The 12,644-nt window shown below is 31.3% G+C and overlaps 1 protein-coding gene across 1 annotated transcript in view; it reads right to left on the bottom strand.

The window, feature by feature from the left end:
- The window catches only part of LOC129960656 (vascular endothelial growth factor A-like), a 49,595-nt gene that overhangs the window by 12,884 nt on the left and 24,067 nt on the right, over positions 1–12,644 (bottom strand). The window contains exons 2-3 of the mRNA XM_056074205.1: positions 4,811–4,925; positions 1,081–1,271 (exon numbers count right to left, since the gene is read on the bottom strand). Coding sequence (XP_055930180.1) covers positions 1,081–1,271; positions 4,811–4,925 — 306 coding nt within the window. The remainder of the gene's footprint in view (positions 1–1,080; positions 1,272–4,810; positions 4,926–12,644) is intronic.

Genomic DNA, 12,644 nt, shown 5'->3' with positions numbered 1-12,644 from the left:
CATACAATGGGTCAGTTAGCAGATTTACGCCTATATCCGTAAAGGCCACAAGCCGTTGGAACGTGGCTCAAGGACCATCACCGGCCACCCTTCCTAAGGATACAACCCTTTCCTAAGGAAGTACGTCCCGTCATGATTGGGAGGTGCCAGACCCCCTCCTTTTCGCGCACACACAAGGGTGGCGAGAAACAATCACCATTCCGGAAGCTTCTCATCCTCAATAACGAGGTTCCCCCGATGGGACACTAATGAATGAAAAGAAAAAAAGGAAGATTCCTAATTATTGCAGCAATCAGGTTTAATGACAGAAAATAAGTTTTGATGAAAATGAAGAGGAATTTTGCAAATAGAATTATCATGACAGAGAGGAAAAAATATTATTTTTTTTAAAAAACAGTCATAATAGTTCAAGCTTTATTTATTTATCCTTTTTTTATGAATTTGTTAGAAAATGAAAGTCTATCTTCAGCTGAGGTTTCCTTGTCGTAACTTCTCCGATATAAGCAAAAAGGAAAATTTGAAGAAAATCTTTTACAAGTATTAGAAAATAATGTTTTAGCAAAATTCCTTTCCTCGAGGTCTTAATAAATTTCTTTTTTTTTCTTCCAAGTTATTTAAATCGATTCAAGAAAATATTGGTAGTTATTAATTCGTTTCACAATGGTTATCAATTCGCTTCTGTAACAAAATGAGGACCACAGTTTCATGAATATATGTCTGCTTGTATGTAAAGAAAAAAAGTCGAGAACAAAAAAAAAGAATTAAATATATACATTGTAATAATACCATGGAATATTGCTCATCAGACGTGTAATACCTCAAAATATTCAGTTAACTTTTTTCTATGTAAATAAGCAACCGTTAAACATTAGGCCCCTTCCAGACATCTGCTAGAACTAAACTAAAAAGTAATCATTACTCAAACTTAGAAAGTAAGCTTGAAACAAATTATATCAAAATATCTTGATTATTGAGAAATCTGAAGAAATGTTCATTCTAAGACAATAACAAAATATTTTAAGAAATGTTGGCAAGATGTGCCCCATTTTTAAATAAAAAAAGAATATTTCATATATTTACCTTGACTGTGATTGTGCTGGTTCTCGTTGGTACACAATGTAAAAGTTTGCTGCTACAGCAGCCGCCACATCTTCGGACTCTGGTACAAACAGGCCAGATAACTAAGGACGGATCATATGGCCTTTCAAATTCTACAATTTGCATTTCAGGAACACAACCCGCTGGGTGAGCTACTTCAACTGTAGACCCACCTGAATAAAAATAAATAAATAAACTTTTATTCATGGAACTATAAACATATATAGAGAGAAAGTGGTACACAAAATATGATTGAAACAGAGAAAATTACTTGAAAGTGCATTAAAATCGTTATAATATAATTTTAAAACTAATATTTTGGCTTTTAAATACTTTCCTAATAACCGAAATGACTTTTCGACAGCATCTAGGTACACTAAAACATGCAACGCTCTTAAACAGAATGCATTCAAACACTTTCGTATTACTGAAAGTTTAAGTATTACTCACTAACAAATTTTTAAATTTTGCAGTTAAAGGCAAGAAGATATCAGACGTAATCCACGAAACACTTAAAAAGGTATGAAGAAAGCAAGCAACAGCAGTTAAACCTTTATATTGCTCTCAATCACTGTATAGGATAAAGTCTTCGATTCTCATCACAACGGACATGCTGCAACAATAGGATGTTTTTAACAAAAATACCTATTTATTTCAGCATTTAAGTGATTCTCTACAACAACCAAAACACGCAATACGTAGAGATGCCAAAATTTTACTCCGTCGGTGGCCTTTAAGCAGTATTTATTTTCAAAAAATTATTCTTATGTTTCGATTAATCTGTTTACGTTATATGACTTGAAGATACCTCTTATGAACGCCTATATACGAGGATGGGAGATTAATAATTCGGTTGCTGGTTCTGTGAAGTTATGTTAACCTCTTGACCTAGGAATTACTTCTGGAATTGACCTTGAATTTGCTTAACTTCCTCATTAGATGACACATACCATTTAAGATATTTATTATTATTTCAGTTCCTATAATAATATATCGGCATTTGAGATATTGAAGCGTTTTTAAATGTTTCTTGCATTTTAAGTTAGTTAATACTTTCACTTAATTGAAGATTTAAAATGGAAAATTTAGTTATTAGATGAGTTAATTAGACACGTTATTGTAGGCGAAGGGGTTAAAAAGAGGAGCAGATTAACGATTCTCTTTCACAATCGTAGGTGAGAGAAGAAACTATGTGAAGAAACGCATGCATATGGCTATCTGATAGAAGCGTGTCGTAATCGGTCTATTGTGTTGCTTTGGCCAATTAAGTTTATAAACATATTTACTCACAAAACATAAAGGAAGATTTCTGATAGATTATTTGATTGATAGATGCATTTAAAGTACAATCTGTGAGTGGTTTCTTTTAAACATGTTTAACCATCCTGTATATCCTCTGAACTAAAATAAAGAGGTTTTCGACCCCTGAGCTTATTCAACATACAACATTACAGGTCTTTAAAGGGAACAAATATTAGAATCAGACGATATATCAGTAAGAATAAGTTGCTTGTTTTCAGATTCTGCAGGCTCAGGCTGAATTCTTCAGAAGAGGTCTGAATACTCGTCATTTCCAATTTTTTTTTCACTGCAAAAGCATAAGTGGTTTCGGATCTAGGACTACTAGAAGCCACAATGTGTTTGGCTTCAGGATAATTGATGTGGGTTTTAGTTTTCTCAATGATCACTTCCTTTTCAAATTTCCAAGAAAGACAAGAGCGAGAATAGGATGTTTAAAGTCTTTTGCAATTAACGCACATCTCTGGTACGGTGCATGCATGCTAACATTATCTTTTCCTGCCCAGAAGACGCAGGTTAGGGAAATTCGGATTGTTAATTCTCGAATGACCAAGTCATTGGCATTTGAAGCAACGTAGTGGTTTGGAATGTATGGTCATAAAATAAATTTAATAAAACCTTTTTTAACATACTGGGCAATTTTATGAATATTAAATGTTAAAATCAGATGCTTGAAAGGAAGCAATTTTTCATCCGTGTAATAGATATACGACGTACATATGCTATCCCTTGATTTTTCCTCTCCTTAGAAATTTCTTCCTTGGGTCGTTTGAAGGTTCTTTTATTGATATAACCCTCTTACATGAATTTAAAGTTTTATGGGGCTCCATAGCAATCGGAATGTTTGCTAATGTTTTCATTACAAAAATTTCGGAGTCTGTTTTTTCGAAGAGATTTCCATGAGAAGGTCGCCAGAACGAAGTTTGCAGATTGGCTGTATTTCTCCAAGAGTGTCAGTCATGACTTTTACGATTAAGAAAGAAGAGATTGTTTCGAAAAATTCGTTGTGCAACGATACATGCTTCATAATGTAAGAGATATCAAAGTATTTATAAGTTGTGTTTTGTTGACATGTTGCCTACTGAAAGGAGTAGGGTTGCGTTTGCCCACACGATAGTAATAAGAATTCAGGCTCTACAACATAGCCTCCCCATGGATTCCAACAAGGGACAGTAGTTACAGACACTGGAAATTCCCAGCCTCAGCACTTGCCATAATACTAGCCGGAATCTATATGCTGGGAGTCACTCCGAGATAATGACCACCCTTAATTTCAAGCTTAAGGAGGACCTCTTCGCTTGGTCCCCTTGAGTAGGCCAACTAAGTAACTGGAATACCGGCCGATTTATATCCAGGGACCGAAATATACCACCCGTCTAATGGGCTGCCACGCATGGAGGGCCAACATTCCCACCAAAACCTAGTCAAAAACCCCACGCGTTAGGTTTTTGGCTGGGATTCTTGCTTCTCTTTACATGAGAAGCTAGAATCAAACAGAGAGGCAAAAGCTTCCTCTTTTGACGTCGAGGGATGGAAGAAGAAAAGCAAAAAGCAGCAATCTGAAGAGTGAGTAAATTTGAAGGCAGGTCAGATCTCTAGGGTACTTCGGGGTCGTAAACCCCGTCACACCAGAAGAGAGTCCTGAGAGTAAAAGTGAGATGTTCATTATAGCAACACATCAAAAAACTGAGCACATATCCTTGCCTAAAGGAGGGTGAGTTTTGTTAAATCATTCATCTCCGATTATGGTATGGTATTAAAAGAATGTCTATCTGGCATAAGTGTATCTGCAAGTGAGGTGTAAGTGCTGTATTAAAGCATAATTAATATACTAAATATGATTACAGTAGGTATCCTTATTGCTATTTATTCAGTCGATATACTCATTTCGATTCTATTCATTTCAAGAGATTCTAAAACGGAAATACAGAATTCTAATACTACTACGCGTCCTTTTTAAGCGTTTTGATGATTCCTTTAGTGCTACTTGTTTTTGATTTTGTTTAGGATATTCCTCGCCTAAGAGTCTTAATAAGCATTCAAATTTCTTATGATATAATAAGGAAATGGTATTGAATGTTAAAGTATTTTAATAAAAGCATTTTATTTCCTTATATCATCCAAAATTCGTCTTACATGTTATTATCCATCTAAATTTATGAGAAAAACACCTTAGATTACTTTCACAGCAGACATCTGCAGGAAAGCATTTTAAATAAAAGCAAATACTTGTTGGCAATTATGAATGAAATTATTGTATTTGTGCATCCGTCATGATTTTAGCAATTTAGATTTCAGCGAATTATCTCAATAGTTAAACTCATTTAGAGAAAAGAAAAAGAAAATTTATCTTTATAATATCTGTTAAAAAGTTCCAGTAACAACTTTTGATCAATAATTTTTGAATACATACCTTCGTCTCCTTGAAATAAGTAAGCTCGTTGAACAGCAGCTTGATCAATCCAGCTGTTTAGGAATTGGCTAATATTTTGGACGGATTCTAATTTGATCAGAAAATCTTCTGGCACCTATAAGGAATAAAAAGCATCTTAGTGATCAAAATATGACAATAAAATAATTTCTCAATATAAATGCTCACACTATTCATGGCCAAATAGCTCATATCCAAACTGTTTGAGAGAATATTCTTCAAACTTGAAAAACCCTAAATGAAATTAATGATTTTATTCTGTGCTATTTCAGGCAATAACTGTATTACATTAAAAATTACGAAATCTATATAACCCCCCAGTCTTATAAGTCATATTAAATAAAAATGTTATTAATTCTCTACAAACTAATATTGTAAATAACAATAATAGAAAGTTACGCTCTTCTTCGTTCAAAACTGGAAGAATTATGCTGCTTTGAATCTCATTATTTTAAACCAATCAATGCTCTTCCTACAGAAACGGAATTAGTTGAATAGATGGTCTTCTTTGAGACAACTGTTGAAAGTCGTCTAAAATAGAGATATTCAATTCTTCTTAACTCGGCCAGTTTTGGTAAAAAAAAAATTAAAGTAGTGTTTGTCAAAAATATTCTTATAAACATAATTATTAGTACCATGGGACTGTATAAAAACATAGGGTTCGTAATTTTTTCAACAACATATTTTTCAACCAGAGAAACACAAAATTCAATTACTTTTATTATCATTTAGAATATTTTCCCTTCAGAACCATGCACCTATTGTCGGAACCAGTTCCAGTCGGAATGTATTAAAACTATATAACTATATATGCCTATCTTTAATTGTTCAAGAATTGGCTATTAAACCACGATTGCAGTGGATTCTCAGTACATTCCTTATATTACTACTTCTATAATTCAGTACTTTTAGGCCATCACGATATTTGAAATACATCATCATAAATACAGAATGGTCATAAAATAACTTTCCTTGTTTTAAGACATCTGAAGCTGATTCTAATAAATAAAATGAAACCAAAATTCGAAAAAAAGAGAGATTGCTGATGTAACACCTTTATATACAAATATAAGATGAGCTCATTGAAAATGTAACTCTAATGTTCATTACTGAAATACTATATTCTTTGTGTTTCTTACTACATGTCAATCATTTCTGAATTTGCATTTTTTTTTTTTTTTTTTTACCGCTTGAATGTTAGTGATTTTTTGCATCGTCTATATTCTGTGAGTTCGTTATTATTGATTTCGGTGTTTTCGTTCCGACAGCAGCGAAATCTCTCCTGTCGTTTTTTTTCTTTCGTTTTCCTTCTTTACGGAAATCACCTGCCCCATGCCTTACACCGTCCGCAGGTGAAATTTGATTTCCTTCAGTTCATTAGTTTGGTTGCCGATGTCTCCAAACAGTAAAGGTTATTTTATTGCTTTCTCATATATGCATTTAATAGTCTTATCAGTATAAAAGACAACGTATACTATATATATATACTAAAATTAGGTTATAATGGATTAAAGTCATTAGACACGTTTTGCGTATTTTTAATTCGTAAAAATCTTCTCGAAGTTGAAAAAAAAATCCTCTTTTCATTACAAATAGCAATAAAAATAATAACAAAAGAAACAAACATCGTATTTGCTAATACCAGTTGGAAGGTATCGTTCCAAAATATCACAACATTCGAAATAAAGCTAGTGAGCAGTTAATAAACATTTTATTCCGAAATATAACCCTTTTTTAAAGAAAGCATTTGTTTCTAACTTCTTACTGAACCTCACATATTATACGAAATAAGCGTTTATCACAGACATATTCGAGATTCGTTAGTGCCAAAATTTTTATAAGTGCAAATTAGTACAAAAAAGAAATACTTCATTACTTAAAATCTTGAAAGGATGATTTAAAGAATTATAAGTAAATCTTATTTAATTAATTTAGTTTATTGTAAAATAAATGTCAAGCATAACACGATCACAATCGGATGGAATTTAGGAAGCTGGTTTCAATATATTATGATGAATGATAAATTTTGGTTTGAATCATATAAACTGAATTTACTGAATACGATTGAATTTTACTTTAAATTTTGCTAATGTCAATGAAAATATTAAATTCTAGAAAATTAGAGGGAGAAAAATGCTATAATAACTTTAACTGAGAAAAGGCTCTCAAACAAACAAAAAACAAACGTGTACTCTCAATTATTCCAATAAGCATAATGAGACACGAATTGCTTGGTTAGAGTATGTATGTAAATTCATTATACTAACAGCCTTTGGCGACCCATTTGTTCACCCAAATTGATTTTTTAGGCTGCTAATTATTAGTAGGGAATGAAGTCTTTTAATTTCCCTTTGTTCTTTGATAAGAATGGAAAAAATGAATTTAATTGAATCAATAAAAAAAACTACAACCACGTAAAATAAAAAGGGCATTCTATAAAATAAGGTAATTTTTTAAAATTTCACTTTGTTATATGATTGAAAAACATGAATTTAATTGAATCAATAAAAGAAACTACTGCACGTGTAAATTAAAAAGAGTATATTCCACGAAATAAAGCGGAAGTAAAGTTCGGAGTTAATAACGAAAGAAAAAAAAATTATTTTATCTTAATTTTAACATTAGCAAAAGCATCGGGTGAATGTTTTGAAGGATAAGTTTGAGTTTCAACATGAAATTACTGATTGTGTATTAAATAAAATTTAACAATTTTATTAAAAATAAAGAAAAATTATACAAAAATAAAATTGATATCATTAAAAAGTTGTTTTTTTTTTTTTTTCAATTTTAAAATAATGCAAAGCCCCTTTTTGTGAGAAAATAGTTTTGGAAATTATCTCCATCTAGCTTCATTGATGTCATAGCGATTACCTATCTTTTTTTTTACAAATTCTTTCCTATGACTAAATGAAATTTTTGATGATATGCAATCCCGCCTCTCTATAACATTTCTACTAATATTATCTTGAACTAAGTGTAGCTGTATAAACGTTCAATGAAACAGTTTGAAAGAAAGCAATTTTTTTACGTTTGACTATTCCCATTCGACAAAAAACCCTGGGGGGGGTACCTCAAAATGAGGAGGAGATGCTTCCGGTATGGTGGTTGGATCTCGCCACCCTGGTAAGTATACAAATAGGTGGGGGATCTGGCTCCTCCCATCGATGACGGGAAAGATAGTACCGTGGCTGGTGATGGCCTTTAGGACTCAACCACAGTTCCCGCCAATGTTACTGTTGCGGCTGTCCGGTCATTCAGTATTCTTTATCCGTGTGCCTTCGGGCGGGTCGGAGAAGCATTGATATGACTTCCCATTCGACAATAAGTAATAATAGAGATTGTGCCATGTACTTTAGCGTCTTCTATGTATAGATTTTTATTTTCAATACACATAAACCATTTTATTCGGATTCATTTTAATAAAAAATTTAGAACAAAATCAGAGTTTTATTTAAACTATCAAAATGTTTCTTTAAAGCCTAGTTGGCATTTTTTAAAAGAAGTTTAATCTTATTTTACTAATCTGATTTGGAAATCCTGATCCCGATAGTCACTGCCCCCTCTAGCATGGTGGTAACGTCTCGACTTCGGAACCGGAGGGTTTCAGGTTCACGACTCGATTCCACCGAGGAATCGTTGCGTAAGTTGAGCTGGTGCTCCCTAAATCCGTCTTGGCAAAACGTCTTCCCAGTGGTGTGGCGCGGAAGCCTGCATAGGGAAGCTTAAAGTGACAAAAGCGTTTAAGAATTCCAAACATTACACCGGTGAGAGCACACCACCCTGTCTTTTATTGTACATGCGAAATATTGTTCATCATTTCATTTGAAAATTAGTTTAGTTGTTCAAATGTTAAAACTAGTTAGCCAAAATGAACTTTTAGTTGATTTTATTACATTACGCGAAGAAAGAGAATAAAAAATGTCGTTAGTTATCTTAGATTGCAATAACTTGAATGAGAAAATAGATAAATAAATATTAATCGAAGTTTTTCAATTTCGAACAAAGATATATCAAATAGATCTCAGGTTTCATTAATTAATAATGGCAAACATGATTTTTTCTGCAACCATTTTTACACGATTTTCCCCCTAATTAACGAATCTCACTTTCTATCAGTAATCACGATTAAAATTCGTTTATTCAAAAGCAAATTCTTCGATATTATAAAGATATTTGTAATAATATATTATCTGATCACGTCATATTCTTACCGTTAATAGCTATCACTCAACAAAAATAAAAGACATTAGATTACTGACTTGTTTAAACTATTTTTTAGTACATGGTATCAGCTTCGTAATCAGGTCGGGAAAATTTTAGAATAAATCATGAAGATTGAGTGTACAGAAATGTTTTTTAAATACATTTGGATATGTTGTTTTTGACAATAATTTTGTATTGACAGAAAATATAAAAGGAATCAGCTTAAAGATGAGTAATCTGCTGATCCTTAGATAGGTACCATGTTTTGCTATTGATAAGAAGAATAAAATAAATAAACAAAATAATAATGAAGGATAAGCAACAATAAAAGAATGAAATAAACCCTAATAAGAATATTCTTTAATGGAAATTTTTTTAAATCCGACTAAATTGGATTATACAGGGTGTTTATAAAGTCCCGGACCCATTTTGAGGTTTAATAACTCATAAAATAATAAAGATAGATTTAAATTAATAACATAAATGGTTAAATAGACTCAAAAAGTTTCATGACCCTTGTCAATGAACTTCCACGTGTGCCCACTTCGTAGCACGGAGAATATCAAGTCAATAGTCAATTTCACGCCAGGCAGCGACAAGCATGTTGGCATCCACAGAGCCATTTGCGCACATTATGACGATTAACAATGCCAGAAACATGAAAGTATGCTTCATCGGAGAACATTATGCTCTTCAGAAAATCAGCAGCATCTTCTATCCTCCTTAGCATATCTGTTGCAAAGGCCATCCTCCTAGGCCTATCGTTCGGTTCCAAAACTTGAACAATTTGAACTTTGTATGCATGCAGTCTTAATTTTTTCTTAATAACCTTGTACACCGTCGAAATTGGCATATCCAATTCTGTTGCCGCTGATCTCACAGATATTCTAGGATTGTGTGAAAATGTCTCTTTGACACGCTCAACATCAAAATCACTTGTGCAAGGACGTCTGGAACGTTTCTTATCTTCGATACTTCCAATTTCTAGAAAATTCTTTTTCCACCGCAAGATGCTGTTTTTGGATGGAGGAGCTTTTTGGTAAATGCTCCTGAAATTTCTCTGTGCTTGCACTATCGATTTCATTTCTATGAACCACCATAAAATCTGTACTTTCTCTTGTGGTGTATGCATTCTTCTTAATATCCGCTCGAATAAAACATCACATACAAAAGTACTACATAGAACAAACACATCAAAAGTAAACATAATATTGCAATAGTTGCCAAAAACAAAAGAGAGAAAAATGCAATTAATAAGCAGACAATATTTAGAAAAGTACAGATATTTAGACTGGAAAATGAAATTATCTGAAATTAACCACATGTGCAGACGATATTTACAAAAGTAAAAATATTCAAACCTGAAAAGGAAAATATATGAGTTATTCCATCAATAAATGCCATAAGTTTGTTTATATCTTTATTATTTTACGAGTTATTAAACATCAAAATGGGTCCGGGACTTTATAAACACCCTGTATATCGGAAAATATGAATTTACTGTCGTAAAATGTAATAAACGAATTCTAACATGAATAAACATAAAAAAAAATTTAAATAAGGAAATACAGATAATTTTAAATTTCGAAACATCTATTTTTTTCTTTGTGTCGTTCCAGTGCCATTGGAATATTCAATATTCACTCATTCAGTTTTGTTTTCTTGGTGATTTTTTGTCTTGTTTTAATAGATAGATATTTAAAAAAAAAATTTAATTTGTTTTAAAAGTGTGAGATTTTCTTGTGGCTTTTTGGTACCATTTTCATCGAAATAAAATCAATTGAAAGGAGTGAAAACTAAATCTGAAAATATGGAATAACAAGAGTTATTTTAATCAGAGGATGAAATTTTGCCTTTCAAAATATATTTACACTATTATCCAAAAACTTATAAGCTAATTTAACTTTATCTAGAATGAAAGATTTGATATTTATCGAATCTTAAGTAAATCCAAATGTGAATCGAATATTGTTTTTGATTCCAGAAATAAGCACCTTTAATTAAAACACAAAATTTTCATAACTGAATAATTAGAGCCTTCAAGTACAAATACTTTAAGTTGGATGAGAAAATTATTCCTTTTGAATTTCATTGATAGAAAAGCAGAGTAAAGGCTAGTTTCCTTACAAAAATAAATGAGAACTATGCAAAAAAAAGGGAAAAGACTTTATACAGTTAGCAAAATGTTTTTTTTTCTAACTAGTAAAATCATATCAGTCCATAGAATACAATAAAAATTTGAAATCATTAATAATCACAAAAATGTATTGTTTTAAACAATTTATTATCTTCTGATAAACAGTGAATTAAAAAAAAGTATTTAAAATATTTTGGCATAAAAAATTAAAAACAGTAGTTATTAATGTCTGAAAAGCAAAGATATAATTATGAATTTAATATAATTATTACTATTATAAAATTTTATGAGTTATTTGAAAATATTAATGAGCGAAATATAGAGTTATAAATGAATGAACTGTGTTCTTAGAAGAAGAAATTTTCATTTATACTGACAGTAAAAAAAAAAAAAAAAAAAAAAAAAAACGCGTTGTTTATATGCACTTTTTATAGAAATAGAAAATTAGCTACAAAGTTATTTTAGAAAAAGGCAAAGCAGAAACCGATTTATCCTTAGTGTTAATGCATATTTTACTTAAATTAAAACATTCACTCAATCGCTAGCGAACATTGACATTTTTATTCTGACATTTTTGTTGATTTATTAAATTTTTGCCGGTAAATTAATGCCCCATTTTTAATTTTGTATACGTAATAGTGAAAAATGTGCGTGTATCTTTCAGAAATAACTTTTATTCGAATTTTTGAATATTTTTTTTCATTTATTTCAATCGACAATAAGCATTCACGATTATTCTTTACAGTTTCTACTCCTTTTTTTCTCTCTCTCTCTTTCTTTCCCGAAAATATACATTAGCAAAAAATGGACAACAACTGCAATTGTCAATGCTGTTAGAGTTACAATTTTTTTAAAAAAAAGCCTACAATTCAGTATTTTTTATAATGGTAATAAATATCAATTTCGTTATGTGATAGTATAGAAAAAGTAAGAATGACCAATTAAAATTAAACTTGCTAAAACTGTATGCGACCAGATCGAATCGATTAAATTTTTTACTCACCTTCGCTTTTATAGAGAGCACAATTTTAGAAGAAATAAGATATGGTCACAATTTACAGGTAATCAGATACAGTCAGAATTCCGATGTCTATCACTGTTCAACATAACAATTCATCTTTTCGAAGATTTTGTAAAGATTTATCCCATTCATCTAAGTGCGCATTTCATTAAATCTTATGAGTATACTCTAATTACGTCCATTTATTTTATAAAACTCGAAAGATTTGCAATGCATTTGCCTTTTAAAATAGTGATTTTATCGCCTTATGCTAAATTATAATCCAATAAAATCTTTTTAAATCGAATAATTTTGTATGACTTCTTTGAAATTATATAATAATAGAACAATTTTCATCTTAAAAAAAGCTTGGTTGAAGTTCTGTTTCCTGACAATAAAATATTTTAGATCTAAATAATTTTTTCTGCCTTCAGTTTTCTCACAAGGAGGTGGGACGAGGTATTCCCCCTATCTTC

Source organism: Argiope bruennichi, chromosome X2, assembly GCF_947563725.1.
Source record: "Argiope bruennichi chromosome X2, qqArgBrue1.1, whole genome shotgun sequence".
NCBI lineage: Eukaryota > Metazoa > Arthropoda > Arachnida > Araneae > Araneidae > Argiope > Argiope bruennichi.
The sequence above is the reverse complement of the archived record's forward strand: the minus strand, read 5'-3'. Positions and strand labels throughout refer to the sequence as shown.